Source organism: Anguilla anguilla, chromosome 11 (genome assembly GCF_013347855.1).
Source record: "Anguilla anguilla isolate fAngAng1 chromosome 11, fAngAng1.pri, whole genome shotgun sequence".
Taxonomy (NCBI): domain Eukaryota; kingdom Metazoa; phylum Chordata; class Actinopteri; order Anguilliformes; family Anguillidae; genus Anguilla; species Anguilla anguilla.
The window spans coordinates 14707522-14727259 of record NC_049211.1 but is presented as its reverse complement, the minus strand read 5'-3'; the positions used below and the strand labels follow the sequence as shown (position 1 = coordinate 14727259).

Genomic DNA, 19738 nt, shown 5'->3' with positions numbered 1-19738 from the left:
AGAAAGGTCCTATCAGAAAGGTCCTATTGTAAAACAAACAGTTAAATTTAAGATAAAATCTCTCTCTCTCTCTCTCTCTCTCTCTCTCTCTCTCTCTCTCTCTCTCTCTCTCTCTCTCTCTCTCTCTCTCTCTCTCTCTCTCTCTCTCTCTCTCTCTCTCTCTCTCTCTCTCTCTCTCTCTCTCTCTCTCTCTCTCTCTCTCTCTCTCTCTCTCTCTCTCTCTCTAACTCTCTCTCTCTCACACACACACACACATGCACACCCTAATCCCTGTTTGACTTATAAGGCATTGTCTCTGTTCTAGAAGAAATTCTTAGAAGCACCACCCAGGTTAGCCAACAGTTAAGAATGCACTCTCAGATTGCACCTGTAGGTACCATGGCCTACAAAAGACACAAACTACAAAGCCCATATGTCCACCTCAGTGACTCACTTAGCCACGCCCCCTACTAAAGCTCTACTGTAATCACTTGGAACGTCTTGTATGGGTGGAAGGCAACCTACGGTACTTATTTTCAAGAACAGTCATCTATAACCAATCAAAGAATACTCTCAATTGCATTAGTTGTGGACAAGCCCTCTAGATCCACTGATTGAACAATATCCAGATTTAATGACATTCAGCAATCTTGTAGGGTAATTTGGTTGCGGCATTACTATCTCTTTGCAGTCCACCTGATATATACCATTGGAGGGAATTCACATATTTTAACTCATGCTGTGCGGTTACACTCTTTTGTAATAAAATGATGTGTTACAGGAGATGCAGGTAATGTAATTAATGACCCACTGACATTTCAATGACTTAAGTTACTTGATTTAGTTCACTATAAAGATTTGTTGACTCATTTGTTGATTCATTTATTCATCAATTCATTCTGTAGTAGCCTATTGCTGGTCAGTGTGTACTGATAGTACATTTTTGGAACAAGTATTGTACATGACGTTTTCTCCATATTGTGAAATCAGACCATCCTATTTCAGAAATGTATGTGGTTGTTACAATATATCAGTATTTCTTTGTTTATTTGGTAAATGGTAAATGGACTGCATTTATATAGCGCTTTTATCCAAAGCGCTTTACAATTGATGCCTCTCATTCGCCAGAGCAGTTAGGGGTTAGGTCAAAGACACTTCGACATGCCCAGGGCAGGGTTTGAACCGGCAACCCTCCGACTGCCAGACAATCGGTCTTACCTCCTGAGCTATGTCACCCCACATTATTTGATGATTATTATTGTTATTATCCATTAATCCATTATCTATACCCACTTATCCTGGGCAGGGTCGCGGGGGAGCTGGAGCCTATCCCAGCGTGTATTAGGTGAGAGGTAGAAATACACCCTGGAATTGTCGCCAGTCTATCGCAGGGCTCACACACCATTCATTTACACACTCATGCCTATGGGAAATTTAGACTCTCTAATTGGTCTACCTGCATGTCTTTGGACTGTGGGAGGAAAACTGAAACTGGAGTACCCGCAAGAAACCCACACGGACATGGGAAGAACATGCAAACTCCACACAGAAAGGCCCAGGACCTTTTTGTTTTTAGGTAACAGTGCTACCCACTGCACCACAATGCCACCCTGGATAGATTTGTGATATTTTATATTTATTTAGTAGGCGTAAATATGGAAAATAATTGTGGAAGTTATATGCTGCTACAAAAATTTCCCCATGGGGATAATGAAGCATTCTATCTATCTACAGTATCTATTATACAAGCATTATTTATTTTAAGATATTCTAATATATGAGAACTTGTACATATTGTAAAAACTTGACAACCAAATATAAACAGATCATTTCTGGAGTGTAGATTTTCATTAGTTGTTTAATATAATCATTTAAATGATTTCATGATGTCTTCCAAGAGGCAAGTTGTGTTATTTGACACTTTGATGTGACACAAAGTTTAAATGACCACATTTTCTTCAGATAGTAAGGTGAAAAAACACACATTACGTGAAATAATTTAGGAAACACTGGGTAGCATTGCTTCGAAACAGAACTTGTGTAATTTGTGTGAACTAAGATAGTCAATATTGTTTGTCATGAATTGGCCTCATTTTGATATCAGTACTTTTAACACCATGCCATGGCATTTGTGTACTTTGAAAATGTGTTTTTTGTTGAGAAGAACTCATCGTTACATGGATGTGATGCAGTTCATTTCGTTCACCCATGAGATTTGTTCAAAAGCAAATGACTCAGGTGACATGAAACCCAGCTTACATCAGGACAGCGTACAGTTTGAACAACTTTCCGAACAAGAAATGCTTGAATAAATAATACATAGCATTAATAATTAGATATATATAATGGGATAGTATATTGGCATCTCCTGTGACATCAGAAATAATAGACTTCATACTTGCAGAACAAGTTTAATTACCTAAGAGACTGGCATTGAATTTCCAGTACCCTCTATTACAACATTTGTTTTTATGTTTCTGATATAATCACAAATACAATGGTCTGTGAAAGGGGTAGCAGATATAGGCCTACTGGTTCAGACTTTATTAAAGCATGTGTGATTAACCAGTAGTCTAATCTGTCCTGGATTTGATAGAGGCCTCAGGATTGAACCAAGAGGTTTAAAGAATTGAAAAAAAATCCATTAGTGTACGCGGTGGTCTTTTTTGAATGGTACCGATGTAAGCATACACATTTCAAACAATCAAACGTCATCTAATCCAACTACTCCTCAGGGCACTGGAAGAAAGAGCGACTCCTGCAGAACGCACAATATATTGTGCGATTTTTTTCCTCTGGTTCCTCGTTCGCCAGTCACTATTTCCTGTAACGTCACGAATGACACGTGTATTCAAGATGGTGGCCGCGATGGTAAGTGTAAACGAGACAACGTCCTTTTATTTTCCCCATTCCCTAATAATCTACCTGTATTGTGTATTGTATTGCTTATTAATTAGTTTAGCTCTAGTTCAAAATACACTTAATTCAAGGTCCTAAGATGCTATTTTATTGCCTTTTGACGACTTGGGGATCCATTCTTTGCGACGGAGCTTTAGCTAGCTGTATTGCTAGCTAATGTTAGCTCTCCAATAAATCCGGGTTATGTCGTATTATATGCAACTAGATCACAAGCTTGTCAATTCATAATTATGTGTAAATTGGTTGGCAGCTATATGTTACCTATTTTGTTGCACTTATGTATGGATTTTTGTACTACTACAGACTTGTGGCTCATTTTCAGGCTAAAAGACGTTAGCTCGCTAAACCTTAAACTGGCCAGTCGTGCAGTATCTGATGCTAGTCTATGGACATCAAATGCTGCAGTGTTTAGATTGGGTTGACTGTGCGTTTGTTACGTACCCGTTGGGTGGATATTTGTCTGTCCGATTATCTATTATAATTATTTTAACTCTGTGAGTAGTCTAACTCTTTATTTCTAGGTAGTTGCTAACTAGTTAGCTGTAGGCTAAGTTTGTTGTTGAGGTACCGTGCAGATAGCAAGCTAACGCTAGCTACTCCCTCTCTTCCTTGACGTTAGGTTAGCAAAGTTAACGTTTTGTTTGAAAGTTCCTAGCTTGCTGTAAGTGTGACAGAAGTCACCAGCGGGGTCATTCGTGCCAGGGCTCTACGCTAATTTACCTCCTTTTACTGCAGGTTACCACAATCCCACTTAAGACAGCCAACAAGGTATTTTTTTACTAATGCTAGTTACAAGCGAGCTAGCTAGTGAGTGTGTTCTAAAATAGCTTGCTAGCAAGTCCAGGTACTTATTTACTTGATTCACAGCTTAATGTTTACAGTTGATGTAAACGGAAATGTTAAAAGATGAAGGGCTTGGGTTCTATTACTTTGAAAAACATGGGATCCCATTCCACCCTGCTGTCCATTACCTTATATCATCAGCGTGACAAAGTATGGTTTAGGAGCTGACCGTAAAACTTAATACTCTTGTGCTCAATTTCCTTTAAACTAGCTTTGTCAAGATATTAATGTACAGTTCTCATTTTTCACGTAGTTACTCTCTGTACATTGCAGTGCTGAATGGATCTCAGACAATGAAACCACATGGTTCAATTACCCCAAGAGTGCAGCAATATACTATCTAGACTGAAATGGCATGAAAAACACTGCATTTTGCTGACCACTCGTGTTCATGAACTAGTTAGCCTAATACCTATCCATCTATCTTATTACTCTAGGGCTAACTGTATACCATTGTACTTATACGACTGAGACTGGCACTCACAGTCCATCCCCAGTACTACACAAGGTCAAGCCAGAGACACATTCATCCAGGGATAAAGTGTTTTATTTAGCTTATAATGAGAGGCACGTAGGTCTGGGTATAAGTACAACAATTAAGTGACAAATACATAAGTAATATATTCTTGGTCCAAAAAACTAAAAAAACATTGGGCAAGTATTTTGTTAAGACGGTTGAGATTACATGGAAAGAATGTCACCAAACCTTGATTGCAGACTGATTTTTTTAATATTGAGTAATTTATCAACCCCACATGACTTCAAGACGAAAATGGAGGAGATAAAAAATGGTTCTATAAAACTCATGACCCTACAAATGGGTAAACATAGATAAATGCTGTTTATTCAAACCTCAGCCGGACCTGCAGGGAAAAAAGCAAAAATTAAAAAGGTAGGCTACATAACAAAATTTAATGCACGGTGTACTTCTAATTGCTCAGTTTCAGGAAGATGAAGTTTAGGAAATGTCGCTGAGTTTAGTTTTCTATTCTGATGTGGCTGAACTAGCTTCATTTCAGATACTGGATTAAGAATGAGATTATACATATACTATTAGCTGCAAGTTTCCAGTTTTGTTCTTTAATGTATTCAGTTTAAAAATGTTATGGTTATTAGTAATTAATCTGAATTTTGGTTTAAGGCTGCGTTGTAAGAAGAGACACAATTGTTTTTTGTATTTTTCTGATGGGTTTATTGTTACTTATCGATACTGGAAACAGGGTTAATGAATAGGCTACAGTATTTGCCTTTTCTCTCAAGCACTGTGAGCACGGCAACTCTCCCATAAGTAAATGTTTAAATATTTACCTGAGGAATGCCTTATGTTTCTCATACATCCCCTTTCTTTTCTGGTATTTCAAGCTTGTTCCCATGGACTGTTTTCCTTATTGCCAATTAATGGTGCCTTGTGTAATGATTTGTAAATAAATGTTGTTTGATGTTGGAATATGAAAGGAATTATTTAGGCATTGCATTTTAGTTCGGGGTGGCAAAAAAAAACAAAATAGGCTGTTTTTATCAAGACACAACTTTAAATAAACCCTGGTGCTCATGCCATAGCTAGAAAAATGACTTATGTTCTGCCTCTGGCCAGTTTATATTCTATATCATGTTCCACTGCATTCATACTGTTTGGCTTGAGGGAAATGACTTGCAAAAAATAGCTCATGGATAATTTGGAAGGTCAGATCTTAATTCTGTTCTAAGGTTGAAAAGTGTGTACTCTACTTTCTGAATTGCAATGAGACCCAACTTGTCTAACCAGTATTTGGTCAACTGTGAAGGAACATGGATGGGGCAATGTGATGTCAACGCAGCTATGAAAAATGTTACCCAACCTGATTATAATGTGAAAAATGTGAAATGACAAACAGTATAAAAAAAAAAAATCGCCTTTACCCAGGGATTGAATTGCAATTATTGCTAGTAATAAGAGTAGCCCTATTCTTACCAGGACAAAGCTCTGTCTCTCATTGTCCTTTTCTTGTAGCCTATGTGCACTCTTCCTGTGTGTATTACCATAGTCTGCATCTTGTCTAGAATGTGTATTTAGCCTAACTGCTTGTGATGCAGTCAGAATGATTGCTTAGCCGGTAGATCTTGTGGTAGTTTTTATAGCATATAGCCTAGATTCTTCTATAAAGATATGGTGAATCATAAATAACCAAGTAGGGTCCATTCTGTGATTATTTATAACCTAAGAGCACTCTAGTAAACAATATTTACATGAAATTCATGAGAAATTAGCATTTTCTCTGATATTTGTATTTGACAGTTGTATAGATATTTCTGACTGTTTTAGTCATTACTAAAGCAAATCCAGTTTACAGTTAATTATTTTCAGAAATTACAGCGGATGAACAGCTAGTGCCATATTGACCTTTCAGAACATGTAGTGTGAATCAGCTCAAGTAAATGGTATATACATAGCAAATTAGCCCATATAATGAGTAGACCTCATTTTGATTACATTTGTGTATATGGGCTTACCCTGGTAGTTGACCCTGAGTTTGTGTTTCAGGAGACGTGGGCCCTGCTGCTGCTGTCCATGCTGCACGTGGCCCAGCCTTTTTATGTGCCTGGAGTTGCTCCCATCAACTTTCACCAGAATGACCTTGTGGAGATCAAGGTGAGGGATAGGTGACAGGCAGGAGGTGGCTGTGAGCCTATTGCAGTGTGATGGTTATCGCAGTTCCATTAGGTTGCAAAGGAAGGAATGCTTGGATGTGTTTGTCTCTTTCTGTCTGCCTTCCTGTTGGCAGGGTGTGGTTGGGGCAGCCACGTAATGAAGTCAGCTTGTCTACTTCTTGACTCTCGTGTCACCAAGCCTGTTTCTTCACTAAGATATTGAATTAAAATAATGCCCTGTGGTGTTTTTCTCTAATTTAGCCTTGTTTTACCCATGATTACTGGGAGAGGGCAAGTCCCAGTGTAAAATTTCTGAAAGTCCGTTTTCTTGTGCATTGAAGAGCCTCAGATATGCTTCTAACGAAAGTGATATTTTTAATGTTGCTAATGAATGATTTGTAACCCGACCTCCCCTGGCTGTGAATAGGCAGTCAAGCTGACCAGCTCGCGGACCCAGTTGCCCTATGAGTACTACTCCTTGCCTTTCTGTCAGCCTGGCAAGGTGGTCTACAAAGCTGAGAACCTGGGTGAGTATTCCTGCTATCACAAGCATATTTTAGTAGCAGGAGCTTTATAATGAATCTTGATGACTGATAGAGAAATTGGAGAAATTTTCTTTCCACGCAGTACACGGTCAATGGCCACTCTACCTTTCTGTTGTGAACAAACAAGAAATATTTAAAAGCATTAAAAATAATGGGCGGGAAAATCTTGTTTAATTCAGCAGCGAAACCTGTTTTTGTCTTATATGGGGAATGGGTGTAACTACATTTACATTGATGGCCAAACCATGCGTTCTCTTTGTGTGTGTGTGTGTGTGTGTGTGTGTGTGTGTGTGTGTGTGTGTGTGTACGTGTACGCATGTGTAGGGGAGGTACTCCGTGGTGACCGTATTGTGAACACTCCCTACTTGGTCCTGATGAACCAGGACCGAAAGTGTGAGGTGGTGTGCGAGAAACCCAACAAGCCAATCAGGCTGAGTGTGGAGAAGAGTAAGCTGATCGCGGAGCGAATCCAGGAGGAGTATTATGTCCATTTGTGAGTTCACTTCTGGATCTGAGCTGGCATTCAGTTAACCAATCAACCAATCGGCTGTCTACGTAACCAGTCAATCAATCCATCATTCAATTAATTAGACAGTTCATCAGTCAACTTCTTACCCTTTGCGCTGTCCAGTGAATGGTAAGCTGTTGTCTTACCAACATTCTTATAAATTGCATTGTTTGAAATTGTGAAAGATTACAGGAAATCATTTTGGTTAGGCATTTTTTTTTACTTAACCAAGACATTTTCACATTTGTTAGGGGATGAACAGATTGAATCAAAATTATAAAGTGAGGGTACATAATTCATTACTAGCCAAACTACAAACATTTCTCCAGGATTGCAGACAACCTCCCAGTTGCCACGCGACTAGAGTTCTACCCAAACCGTGAGGCAGGGGGCGAAGAGGAGCAGAAGAAGGAGGCCCTTAAAGATGTGCAGTTTGAGCATGGCTACAGGCTGGGCTTCACTGACAACAACAAGGTACCCAGCACCTGCTTTAACTCTCTCACTCAGAGAGGTTTCTTCACACCGAAGTCAGCATCGCTTTCACGAGTACCCGAGGCTGTTCTGTGGAGTGACGGGACCCAGGGAGAAAGCATGTGGTGTGTTTTTATCAAGCAAAACAATTTCTGGGTTTGATGTTCAGCCTTAGAAGACCTTTAGAAACTTTAAAGCAGTTTCAAAATAAAGTTATATGGACAAATGGCGAGGTTTAGAACGGATGAAAAAAACATGGTACACATCAAGATATGCTGTAGTAAAGGCTTCTGTGGTAACACTGCCCTTGACCCCAGTGCATTCATCCAGCAATCTGGGGCATCAGGAGCAATGTAGTTGGAAGTTCAGTCATGGTTCCCTAGCTCTTGGTTCACACAGCAGCCTGGGCTTCTCCCTGCCTGATGGTGTTTTCCTCTCTTCATCCCTCAGTTCTACCTCCACAACCACCTCTCCTTCATCCTGTACTACCACAAGGAGAAAGTGGAGCAGGATGAGGAGCATAACTTTAGAGTGGTGCGGTTTGAGGTGGTGCCCCAGAGCGTTAAGGTAGAGGGTAAGTAAAAACTTCTGTCTCTTACCTTAAGTGTCTCCTGATGTAAATGGTTTAGTTCACTGGAGTGGCATGCTGTCTTTCACCTGATGTGAATGCAGTCGGGGAATGACTCCTGTCATCCATTACACACTCATCCCATCAGAAACAAAAAAAAAAAGGAAACACTGTGCCTCCTATAACGAAATGTCCCAGTCAGTCGACGTCAGTCGTGTTGCTCCTAGACTCTTTGTTGAAAAACTCAAATCGCCGGGGTGATTAGATTATAGCACAATGGGCAGTAAGGTTAAATGTGGCGTGTACACATTTTTACGTGGATCCTCACAGGCCTGTTTCAGAATAGATTTTCCGTGAAAATGTAATCCCAGAAAAGGTGCGCATGCTTATGCAGCATGTGGCTGTGAAATCTTAATGTTGTTCACTGTTAGATGTCTATTTAGCCATGTGTATGTGCTCTCACAGTTAGACATTTTAACATTGTTAGGATTTAGCAGACACATTTATCCAGAGTGACTTGCATTCTTTTACATACAATCCATTTATACAATGTGATATGTACTGAAGTAATTCAGGTTGAGTACCCGGCTCAGTTGTACTGCTACAGTGCCCTGCCTAAGAGTCTAACCATGATCAAATCATTAACCATTATGCTGCAGTACAGCACATGTATCCCACAGTTCTGTTGTGCACGTCTGTAGTTCGCCTAGGATGAGCATGAGCCCCTGTCTCTCTCACAGACCTGAAGGGGGATGAGAAGGGTGTGTGCGACCTGCCGGAGGCCAGCGGCTCGGCTCCCCAGGAGATCGACCCCAGCAAAGAGAACGACGTGCTCTTCACTTACTCTGTCCACTGGGAGGTGAGCTAGGAGCATGGTGCACGGGACTGGTTTATTTAGGCTGTCCTTATGACATTCACTCCTTTTTTATGACCTTTCTACCCCCTGTCTGCCTGGTGTCACCATTCCTCGCGTTCCCACCTACGCAAGCACTGATTTCCGCAGTCCGACCCAGGCCTGCAGCAATGGATTTGCATCCTGAACTGGCTGTTAGAGGCCTGGTTTCTATCTCTGTCTATGTGAGAGAGCATGCAGAAAGCAATGCAGAAAGCAATGCAGAATTTATATATCATCGTGTACAAAATTTCGTGTCTTCATGAATAAATAATTATTAATTTGTTTACATTACAAATAATGGCATTGTGTCTGTCTATCAACTCTAGACTGAACATGGAGGCTTAGAATGAATAAATAATTACTTTAGTTCCATACTCCTGTGAATATGTGCCCAGTGATCAAGAAAGAAATTAAACATTGGCACTTCTTAGTGGATATTTAAAATTGGTATACACTCATAAATAATTAACACACTTGTGTTTAAAGTATTAAACTAGGAAATGTATCCACATTAAAACAAACAGTGGCAAAAAGGGAACATCAGAGTTAAGTAGCCATTGCTTAGTATTCAACACCGTGTGATATTTAATGATGCCTACTCAATGCTGATGTGTGCCCCCTCCCCTGCAGGAGAGCCAGGTGAAGTGGGCGTCGCGCTGGGACACCTACCTCACCATGAGCGACGTGCAGATCCACTGGTTCTCCATCGTCAACTCCGTGGTTGTGGTCTTCTTCCTCTCAGGTAATTCCACGTCCTCCATATGCCCAGTTCCTCTGGCAGTCCATCACTACAAGAGCTGAATTCACATGCCTAATTCAGGTTTTCTCTGTAAACATGGAAAGGGTTGAGAAAGGGGAAGAAGGCAGGGGAAATAAAGTAAAAAGAGAGTAAGAAGTGCACTGCAGATAAAAGGAGGATTGGTGTAAGATTTTAAAATACCATTTCCCCCATTTTGATCCCTATTTGTGGAGAATTTAAAAAAAATGCAGTCACTTTACAGTCTGTTCTGCATTTGATATTGTGTTTTCCTGGATCTGTAGGTATTCTGAGTATGATCATCATCAGGACCCTGAGGAAGGACATTGCTAACTACAACAGAGAGGATGACATCGTAAGTGACTCGCTTTACTCCAAAGAAATTGAAATGTACAAAACTTTAATTATGACTGCAGAGGTGATTCTTTTCAGGATTTTCTTCCAGACTTTCCTTAATTGTTCATCGACTCTGACCCTGGGGACCCTCTGTGTATGCTGGTTTTTTTGTCAAAACCAATCTCTTGATCAATTAACGATGTGTTGTACCATATTGTGTGGTTAAATCTAACACAGTGGAGGTTTTAGCTTGTTGCCTTTTGCTGTCAGTAAACTCCATTAATTTTACACGGATGGTTTCAGATTTTCACACTGAGCAAATTGGACTCAACTGATTTCACCTGTCGGTTTGTAATTGAAGCAATTAAAAATGGAACCTCTTTCAAATTGAATTATTTGAAATGTAGTACATACAGTACAGTAAATGCATAGGTTGGTCCCACTGAATTCCTGGGAGGTGAATATGAGAAGATATTTTTAAGGACATGCATATTTCTGCTTTAATGTGGCTTTAGTAAATCATCCTTCAATAGATGAAAAAAGTCTAATTAAGAGCAGTTGGTGTTTAATTAAAAACAATTAGCAACTTAAAATACAGAGCTTGTTACTATGGCTGGAACAAAAATCAGCATACACAGTGGGTCCCCTGGACCAGGGTTGAGAAGCACTGCTCTATAATGTAGTTGATCTGACATTTCTTCTTAAAAAAGTGTGCACCACATCTGAAGACTGAAGTATTTCACAAGTAGAAAGGGGAAGGCATCCATGTCTGTCTGTCTCTGGCAGGAGGACACCATGGAGGAGTCTGGCTGGAAGAACGTCCATGGAGATGTGTTTCGCCCGCCTCAGTATCCCATGATCCTCAGCTCCCTGCTCGGCTCTGGCATACAGCTCTTCTGCATGATCCTCATTGTCATCTGTAAGTATTCTGTAACTGCACACTCATTGGACCTGCGGATATCATGGATTGTGATGAAAACACCAAGTAACTGAAAGGCCTTTTCTGATCTTCATCAGGATTTGGAATTAAATGCATATAATTTATGCATATTCACCTAAATTATGCAGCAAGACGATGATCCAAAACACAAAAGCAAGTCCAATGGCTGAAAAGAAACAAAATTAAAGCTTTGGAGTAGTCTACTCAAAATCCTGACTTGGACCCAATAGAGATGCTGTGGCAAGACCTGTTTTGGAAGCCATTTTGTATTGGATTGTTGGAATTGTTGGCTTATGCCATGATTGATTTTCTATGAGTAAACATACACCTCTTTCTGGCAGTTGTGGCCATGCTGGGGATGCTGTCTCCTTCCAGCCGAGGTGCTCTGATGACTACAGCCTGCTTCCTGTTCATGTTCATGGGGTACGTGCCACTGCCACACTGCGACATGTGTAGCGTCCTGCTCCAGACGGTCTCAAGTACTGATCTGATGCTCTAGGTTGTTTATTGTAGCTGGGATCATTATTAGGCTGGGATAAATAATTCTGGATCACTTTTTTGGGGCAGGAATAGCCTGAATATCTACTGATCACCGCTAAGGAAGTTTGCTTCTCTCAGCCTTGGCTTCCCCGTGCGCTGTAAACCTGGATGTTTGTTACCTGTTCCAGAACATATGTCCCTTTCGGTGGAATTCTTGGAGTGTCTCTGAGCTTTCCAAAAGTGTTGAGACCTGCTGCTTCAATGGAAGATGATAAGCGTGGTATTCCTGCGCAGCTGGGTGCAGCGTGGAGTGTAGGCTGATTACGCGTGTCTGTGCATGTTCCTTCTCTCTGCAGTGTGTTTGGGGGGTACTTCGCTGGCAGGCTCTACCGCACTCTGAAAGGCCACCGGTGGAAGAAGGGAGCGTTTTGTGTGAGTGTCGCGGAGGGTTCTCTCCTCTTTTTCTCACACACAGAGCTGGGGGAAGTGTGTGGGTCAGATACCTTTCACACACTGTCCATGCCATTATGAGCTGAGCTGGAGTCACTCAGTGCCAGTTGGGTCACCTCAGCCTGTCTTTTCATGCTGTCCATCAGCTCATCCCCGGCTAATTGCTGCATGTATAATTATGGAATGTTGTAGGCAGTGTGGTTGAGTGAAATAAAGTGCAGAACTGACAGGAAGTGTCAGTGGAGGGCAGACATTTCAAATTATCCATGGCCAACTTGAAAATGAAAAAGTTATCCTGCACATTGTACTTGACTCAAGTCATTGTACTTGACTCAAGTGGCTTTGGATAAGTAAAGAGTGTAATGCCTTCAAATTTGAACTTCTCCTGATATGCTCAACAAAATATATTCAGTGAATTGTTGCATTTGTGTGCGTGTGCACTTTATCCTATTCAAGCAGGGAAAACGTAGTGGCTGCTGTAGCTTTTGACTTTATGAGTTCATGGGTGCATGTCTGTTTTTATCCTTTAGTTCGTTTTATTCTTTTCTCCCAGGCTGTACTTTAGGACTGCAGTGGACTTTGACCTTTATTTTGCGTTTGTGTTTTCTTGCAGACGGCCACCCTCTACCCTGCCGTGGTCTTCGGGATCTGCTTCGTCCTGAACTGCTTCATCTGGGGAGAGCACTCCTCTGGCGCGGTAAGCTCGGCGTCAGTAGCTACGATAGCCTTGGCACGCATCCTCCGCGGCGGTGTCTCGATAGCCAGCGTGTGGGAGCGGTGGTGCTGCTGTTAGAACACTTGACTGAGACCTGTGGGTGTGTCTGCTGCTGTAAACTCGACATGGCGTATGATTAAAATCGTGAGCTCCGTTAGGGACCACATTGAAGGGTGAGAAACGCATTATATGAATCAGTAGCACCATTTCCCTCCACTCAGAAACAACAGTGGTTATAAATAAACAGGTGATGAAGACAAGCTGTAATTTGAACTACGCATAAATCCATCAGCAGATTTTTTTGGCTGTTTTTATTTGTTTATTTCGTTTGGTTTCAGTGGGCGGTGCACAACAGTTGCATCAGTGCATGGTTATCTAAACGGCTCAGTTGCTTCTGTAGTCCCTTGGGAGGTGAACAGTATCTTATACAGTGTTTGTGATGAAATAGATTCACCTCTAGCTGGTAGGCCTGTTTCTGTCAGGGAGCGTGTGTGCGGTTTTTTGACGTAGCTTTTTCGCTTGCCTGCTCTCCTCCAGGTGCCATTTCCGACCATGGTGGCGCTGCTCTGCATGTGGTTCGGTATCTCCATGCCCCTGGTCTACCTTGGCTACTACTTTGGCTTCCGCAAGCAGCCCTATGACAACCCCGTCCGTACCAACCAGATCCCTCGGCAGGTCCCAGAACAGCGCTGGTACATGAACAAGTTTGTTGGGTGAGTGGCTGTGCTCAACTGCAAATCACACCCATCTCCATATATTCTGTCCTCTTAGTGATATTTACGGTTCACCGTATTAGGACTTTCTGTTCTTAAAGCAGCCCTTGGACTGTTTGTGTGAATCAAGGAACTACACGCATATTGAAAGTTCTATTGGGGATGTTATTTGTGAAATGGAACAAATAAAATTAATAATGCAAATTGTTGAGGAAAATGAAGCGTACTGTTTTCAAAGCACACAATCACTGTGCTGTATTAGATTGAGGGCAGCAGTCTTATAAAACCTATAAACATCTCAACTTCTGACTGAGGTCTCTTACTAGATTATTCATTTACAAGTGAATCCCTTGAAAACTTTGAAAAAAAATGTGATTGAATGAAATATTGTAGAAGCTTTGTGTGGAATATTGGAAAAGGTTATTAAGTATTCTTCCTCTGTGCAGAATCCTTATGGAAGCTCTCTAAGTCATGTGACCTGACTCCCTTTGTTGTTTTTGTGCAGAATTCTGATGGCGGGGATCCTTCCGTTTGGCGCCATGTTCATCGAGCTCTTCTTTATCTTCAGTGTGAGTGTCCTCGCTGTCGGTGGTCACAGAAACCCTGAAAAGTCATGGCTCCCCGCCAGTCTAGCTTCTAAATCGGGAATGGGTGCCTGCAGTCACAAGGACCACTGCTGTTGCCTGTTTTTAAAAAAAATTTGTTTTGTTATTTGGCTATATCACCTGACGTTGCTGGTTAATTGTTTAATATTGAAATGGCATATCAGTTTCAGAATTGTTATAGGAGAGTAAGGCCATCATGTTTTATCAGCAGCAACTTGCTTATTTGAACTAATCAGTGGCTTGTTATAGTGAGCAAAGTGTTTTCGAAGGCTCTTGAGGATGCAAGTTTCTGATTCCTAGATCTTAATACATTTGGGTTTAGGTGCTACTGCCTTTAAATCCGAGAAGTAATTTAGAGGAACTCCCTAACAATGGTATTGGTTTATCAACCAAAGTAATATGCTTTTTTAGAATGGTAGCTTTCATATTTGGTTTGTAGTGCTGTCTTGTAAGTCGATCGGGTGTAAATGATATGCGTGATATGCTCCCTCCAGGCCATTTGGGAAAATCAGTTCTACTACCTGTTTGGCTTCCTGTTCCTGGTCTTCATCATCCTGGTGGTGTCCTGTTCCCAGATCAGCATCGTCATGGTATACTTCCAGCTGTGTGCAGAGGTGAGTGGGACTGGTACTGTCACATATATTTCTATAGCATAGAATATAGAATTTATACTAACATTGTATTATTGTATAGTAATATGATATGCTGTCCTACAGAGTCTTAGCCAAAATTTGCCAATACTTTTTTTTTTTAATTACGTTTTGACATTGCTATTGTGGAAATGGTCAATTTTGTGCCACCCTAAATGCATCAGGTAATATTGAGATTGTATTATTTCCAAGCCACTTGGTATGCATCCAGGAAAGTACTTGTACATTGCTAGTGAAACAGGTTTAGCAATACAGTTAATCAAAGCCATTGTAAAATAATAATCGTAAGCTATAAATTGTCCTTTAATATGGGTTGTATTTTGTCAATATGAAAATGTGTATATGACGTAGCTCTGATTAAAAAAATGTCTCTCTCTCTTGGTAGGATTACCGATGGTGGTGGAGGACTTTTCTTGTCTCGGGCGGATCTGCCTTCTATGTACTCGTTTATGCCATATTCTACTTTGTCAACAAGGTAACATCACCAGAGCCCATACGTTTCAGAGTTTCTCTGCAGTAATTTATTCATAGATCATCAGCAGCCTTTTGGCTAAATTACTGAATTGAGTTTTAAGCTCCCATAAGCCATTGAGAAATGCAGAACATCGACGTGCCATTCTACATTCCTGCCAATAGGTGGCAGAAATATGCCGGACTGTCTTTCAGTTTCAAAGAAAGGTTGTAAGCTCACTCAGTGGTTGATTTCTTATTTTGTATTTAACTAGGAATACCCGAGTGTGATTGAACTATCTCTTACAAGGGGGGAGCTGACATAAAACACACTCTAAATTCAATATAGTTTTGAAGCTTTTAAATATAAGGTGACCAGGTAGAGCTTCGCGTCATTTGGAGGTCTAGGTACTGTTACCTGTGCTCTGCTCTTATCTCTGTAGCCCTAGCCCCGCTTGCCCTGTTTGCTCTTCCAGTGCTGTGAATGCGCAACAGGAGTCAGGGCAGACAGCTGTCCTGATTGGTTGTTAAGATTCAAGCAAGGTGAAATTTGGAGTGGCTTGTTTCAGAGCCTGGGGCAGTCACAGAGAGACCAGATTTTTTTCTTAGACCTTTTAATTTAAAAAGATCAAGGTGAGAACATATAGTGCCTTGTTGGGCTATCTGAACCTTAATTTGATAGTCTTGGATTAATCTCTTTCTCTCCCTCTCTCCATCTTCCCTCTCTCTCTCTCTCTCTCTCTCTCTCTCTCTCTCTCTCTCTCTCGCAGTTGGACATTGTAGAGTTTATCCCATCACTGCTGTATTTTGGATACACAGCCCTGATGGTCCTGTCCTTCTGGCTACTGACAGGGACAATTGGGTTTTATGCTGCGTACATGTTCATACGGAAGATCTATGCTGCCGTCAAAATCGACTGAGATGCTGGAAGGAGACGAGGGGTTGTCTTTTTTCCCTTTTTAAAAAATATCTTTTATGTTTTTTTTTGTTGTTTTTTTTTTTTGCAAGCAAGCACTGATTTTTGTGTATGGGAGGAGCATGGGGATGGGTTTGTGAAAGAGCACCCCCTGGAGGGAGAAGACGGACACAAACATTACACAGCTCCATCTTGTCTTCAGTTTGGGAAATCAAAAGAAAAAAAGCTCCTCCTAGACTGTAGTTCACAGTGTTCAGCAAAACAAGGGCCAAAGTGTGTGCGATGAGATTTTCCTTTCCCCCCCTCTTTTTAATGATGCTTTTGGAATTTGACAGGGCAGGTTTTAGGAGCAGTAGGCAGTTTTTACATCTGTTGTACCTGTTGATATTTTTCCGTTTCTTTTTATTTTTTGTTACAGGGAATATGTCTGTAAAGACTTTGGAGTGAGGGGCACGTGGCACTGTATCTATGGACATGATAGTGTGATAATGTACATGAAAATGATGAAGAGCTTGTATATGTCTGAGGAGCAGTAAATAATGAATAACATTGTATTTAACCCAACCCTCATAAGATTGGGTCTGCCCTGTCATGAGGCCCCTGTGCAGCCAATGAGCTTCTGACCTGTCGAGACTAAATAGGGTTCCGTTGTTCCTTTGGGTGGAGAAAAGAACACGTTGATTTCACTTTGTCTGCTTGTTCGTTTACTACTTTCTGCTTCTTCTCTGAACAAATTTGCTGAAATGGGCCCCAAGGCCATGCTATACCAGCTGAATGTGTTTTACTGTGTAGGCACAGTGAGATTTGGATGGTGTTGTTTCATACACAATCATGACACAAGTGGCTGTATATGAATCTACAGAACTCGCTTAACTTTTGAAACAGTTGATACAATGCTGAGTTTGGAGGCTCTGATGATGGTTTAAACGTTTAAATTTTTTTAATTTAGAATTTTTGTTTAACAGGCCTGGTGGTTTTCTCTCATTTTGTACTTTTGTTAATTGTTACATACGGAGCGTTGATATGTAATTATTGATAAACATACTTTAGGACTGTTTTAAAGATAAACCAGCTTACACTTATTCCCAGTAAACATGTAAGATAATGCTGTGGATACATTAGCTGGTTGACATTGTGATTTTGGCAGTACCATCATAAGTACAACCTGGGTTATAATACAGTATACTGTTCGTAGCCATAACTCACGCTGGTATTAGAATTACGGACCTGGATACTGATTTTAGATGAACAACTAATGCCAAAAATAATTAATGGACTGACTGCTCTAATATTCTGATGCATACATGCATGTTATTTACAACTTTGTATGCTGGTAATCAGAGCACATGGTAAAGGCTAACATCAAGTAGTGCACAGCATTATTTGTAGAACCAAGAGTATTGTAATATTATGAGGTGTACTTTTTAAAAAACGTTTTTGATGTAATTTATTTCGTTTTTTTTTTTTTTTTTTTTTTTCTTGCCAGGTGCAACATCACTGAAAGTTGGTAATCAATTGGGCACAAATCTTGGTGCTTGATATGCCACTGTTGGGTTCCTAGGCATTATGAGTCAGAACCTTGATGTAAGCAGTATGCCTGTTTTGTTGGTATCAACCTGTTCTGCACCGTGCACAATCAAGCCTTTGATTAATTGCATTATTCTTACTGTTAAACGTAATTTTGGCTCTTTTTAAGGATGGCTTTGGTGCATAGTCAACAGTACATTGCAAGATAAAATGTGAATCAGATTTTTCAGAAGGAGAGCTTTCCTGGACGGAAATGTCATTTGTTCTTTCAAAATTCCTGAAGTAATTTCTGAGTTATAGTTGGTATGAAGAACCGCCTGGATTTTAAACATTTTATTTTATTATTTTTTTTATGCAGAAGCAGACACAAGTGTACTGTAACTCCTGTCAGTTAATCTCTTTGCAGCTATTCTAAGATGAGCCCGTTCTAAATATATAGGTCCTGTTGCCTACTTTTCATAAATGACTTGGTTGCCCAACTTTGTTCTTTAAGGACTTTTGTTCACTATTTGTTTGTTTTTTTTAGTCTTCTGTATGGTTTAAACCTCCATGTGCATTCAATCATGTACCCAAAATGAGCTGAATAAGCATAAATGAGGGGAAGCCCAGAGCTAGAGAGTACATCTTCCATCTGCGATATGGTAACACTGCTGTGGTAGACTTGCTGCATTAATATTGGGAACTGAGAATGGAAGTGGGCAATGTAGAATGTGGTGTGCCGATGGTGACCAGCTGTAGATGGGTGTAGCCACCCCCTCCATGCCAGAAGAACCCCGGCAAAGGGGGTGGGGGGGGGAGGTGGAGGAGAAATCAATAAAATGTGTCTTGGCAGATTCAATCAATTACTGAATCATTCTAGCCCTTTGGAGCCCTTTTTCAGAGCAATTCCACTTTTAGAAGAGTAGAAACATTGTCTATAACGAGAGGAAAACCCTGGCATGGTAAAGTATCCTTTTTTAGCACTCTACTAGAAATGCTGGATGTCTGCAGGTGAGCTAAAGTTTCACCAAAGGGTTGGGCTACTGATGTGTCGCACAGCAAAAAATTGAACAGCTACAGTGAGAGCACAGGGATGGGACCCTGGGGTGTTGTCCTTTGCTCTGAGCCCGTCTTCCAGGTGTTCAGTGTGGAATTATTAGTTCATGGTTTCTGTGGTAAGACCAGGCAGAAACCTTTTTTTATTTTTAACCATTTTTTTGGGCCAATCAAATGTAGGTGTGCCCCCTTTAAAATGCAGTTGGCAGAAGGAGGAAGGGGGAATTGTTCTGCAGTGCGAGACTAACTGCAACGGCAGCCTTTTGTGGTTAAAACTTTGGGTGTGGCCTATTTTGGTAAATATGTGGAAACCACTACTGGTTGGGGTCCCTAGGTTTGGGTTGGGACAGGGAAAATCAGCAGCAGAGATTTCAGAACATGGTGCTTCACAAGCTCTTGTTCTAGCCTCTAAACATGTTTGTAGAACTTGGATCAAACAACAGCATCTGGGACCCAATAATACTTTGACGTACATATTTTATACAGATGTACTTTTCTTGCCCTGTATGTATGTGTGTACGGGTGTGCGTGTGTACTGTATGTCTGTATTTCTGTATATAATGCTTTGTGTTGTTGCATTTAAGCTCTTCCTAGGCTGTATGTTCCCAGTCATGTCGTCCTTTATGACAGGCAGCATGTTTTTAATCCTTTTTTTTTTTGTTCTTTATTCAAAGAATGTCCAGTTATATAATGTATGAAACAATAAAAGTGCCCCTAAATTCAAGTTTGAAATGCTGTCACCTTGGTTTCCAACGACAGAATTTAGTATGCTTGTCACTGAGCAGATAACCTAAGGAGGGGTGGGGGG

The 19738-nt window shown here is 40.8% G+C and overlaps 1 protein-coding gene across 2 annotated transcripts; it reads left to right on the top strand.

The window, feature by feature from the left end:
• Positions 1-2815: 2815 nt before the first annotated feature.
• tm9sf4 (transmembrane 9 superfamily protein member 4) lies at positions 2816-19655 on the top strand. Of its 2 annotated transcripts, none has more exons than XM_035382391.1 (18): positions 2816-2850; positions 6263-6370; positions 6797-6896; positions 7239-7407; positions 7752-7896; positions 8344-8467; positions 9202-9320; positions 9987-10098; positions 10398-10468; positions 11236-11368; positions 11731-11812; positions 12226-12301; positions 12933-13016; positions 13572-13747; positions 14253-14316; positions 14847-14966; positions 15388-15477; positions 16223-19655. In XM_035382391.1, the coding sequence occupies exons 1-18, from the start codon at positions 2818-2820 to the stop codon at positions 16370-16372; spliced, it is 1956 nt and encodes a 651-aa protein (XP_035238282.1). In that variant the 5' UTR covers positions 2816-2817; the 3' UTR covers positions 16373-19655. The 2 variants fall into 2 exon arrangements, with proteins under 2 accessions (XP_035238282.1, XP_035238281.1); XM_035382390.1 differs by lacking the exon at positions 2816-2850 and adding an exon at positions 4349-4633.
• The last annotated feature ends 83 nt before the right edge of the window (positions 19656-19738 follow it).

What these genes read in the sequence shown, in the direction of transcription:
- tm9sf4 (XM_035382390.1), top strand. Translation starts at nt 4,577, where the DNA reads ATGCTGTTTATTCAAACCTCAGCCGGACCTGCAGGGAAAAAAGCAAAA. An exon ending in TGTGGTCTTCTTCCTCTCAG is followed by an intron (nt 10,099 to 10,397) that starts GTAATTCCACGT and finishes CTGGATCTGTAG; the next exon opens with GTATTCTGAGTATGATCATC. An exon ending in GGAAGAAGGGAGCGTTTTGT is followed by an intron (nt 12,302 to 12,932) that starts GTGAGTGTCGCG and finishes GTTTTCTTGCAG; the next exon opens with ACGGCCACCCTCTACCCTGC.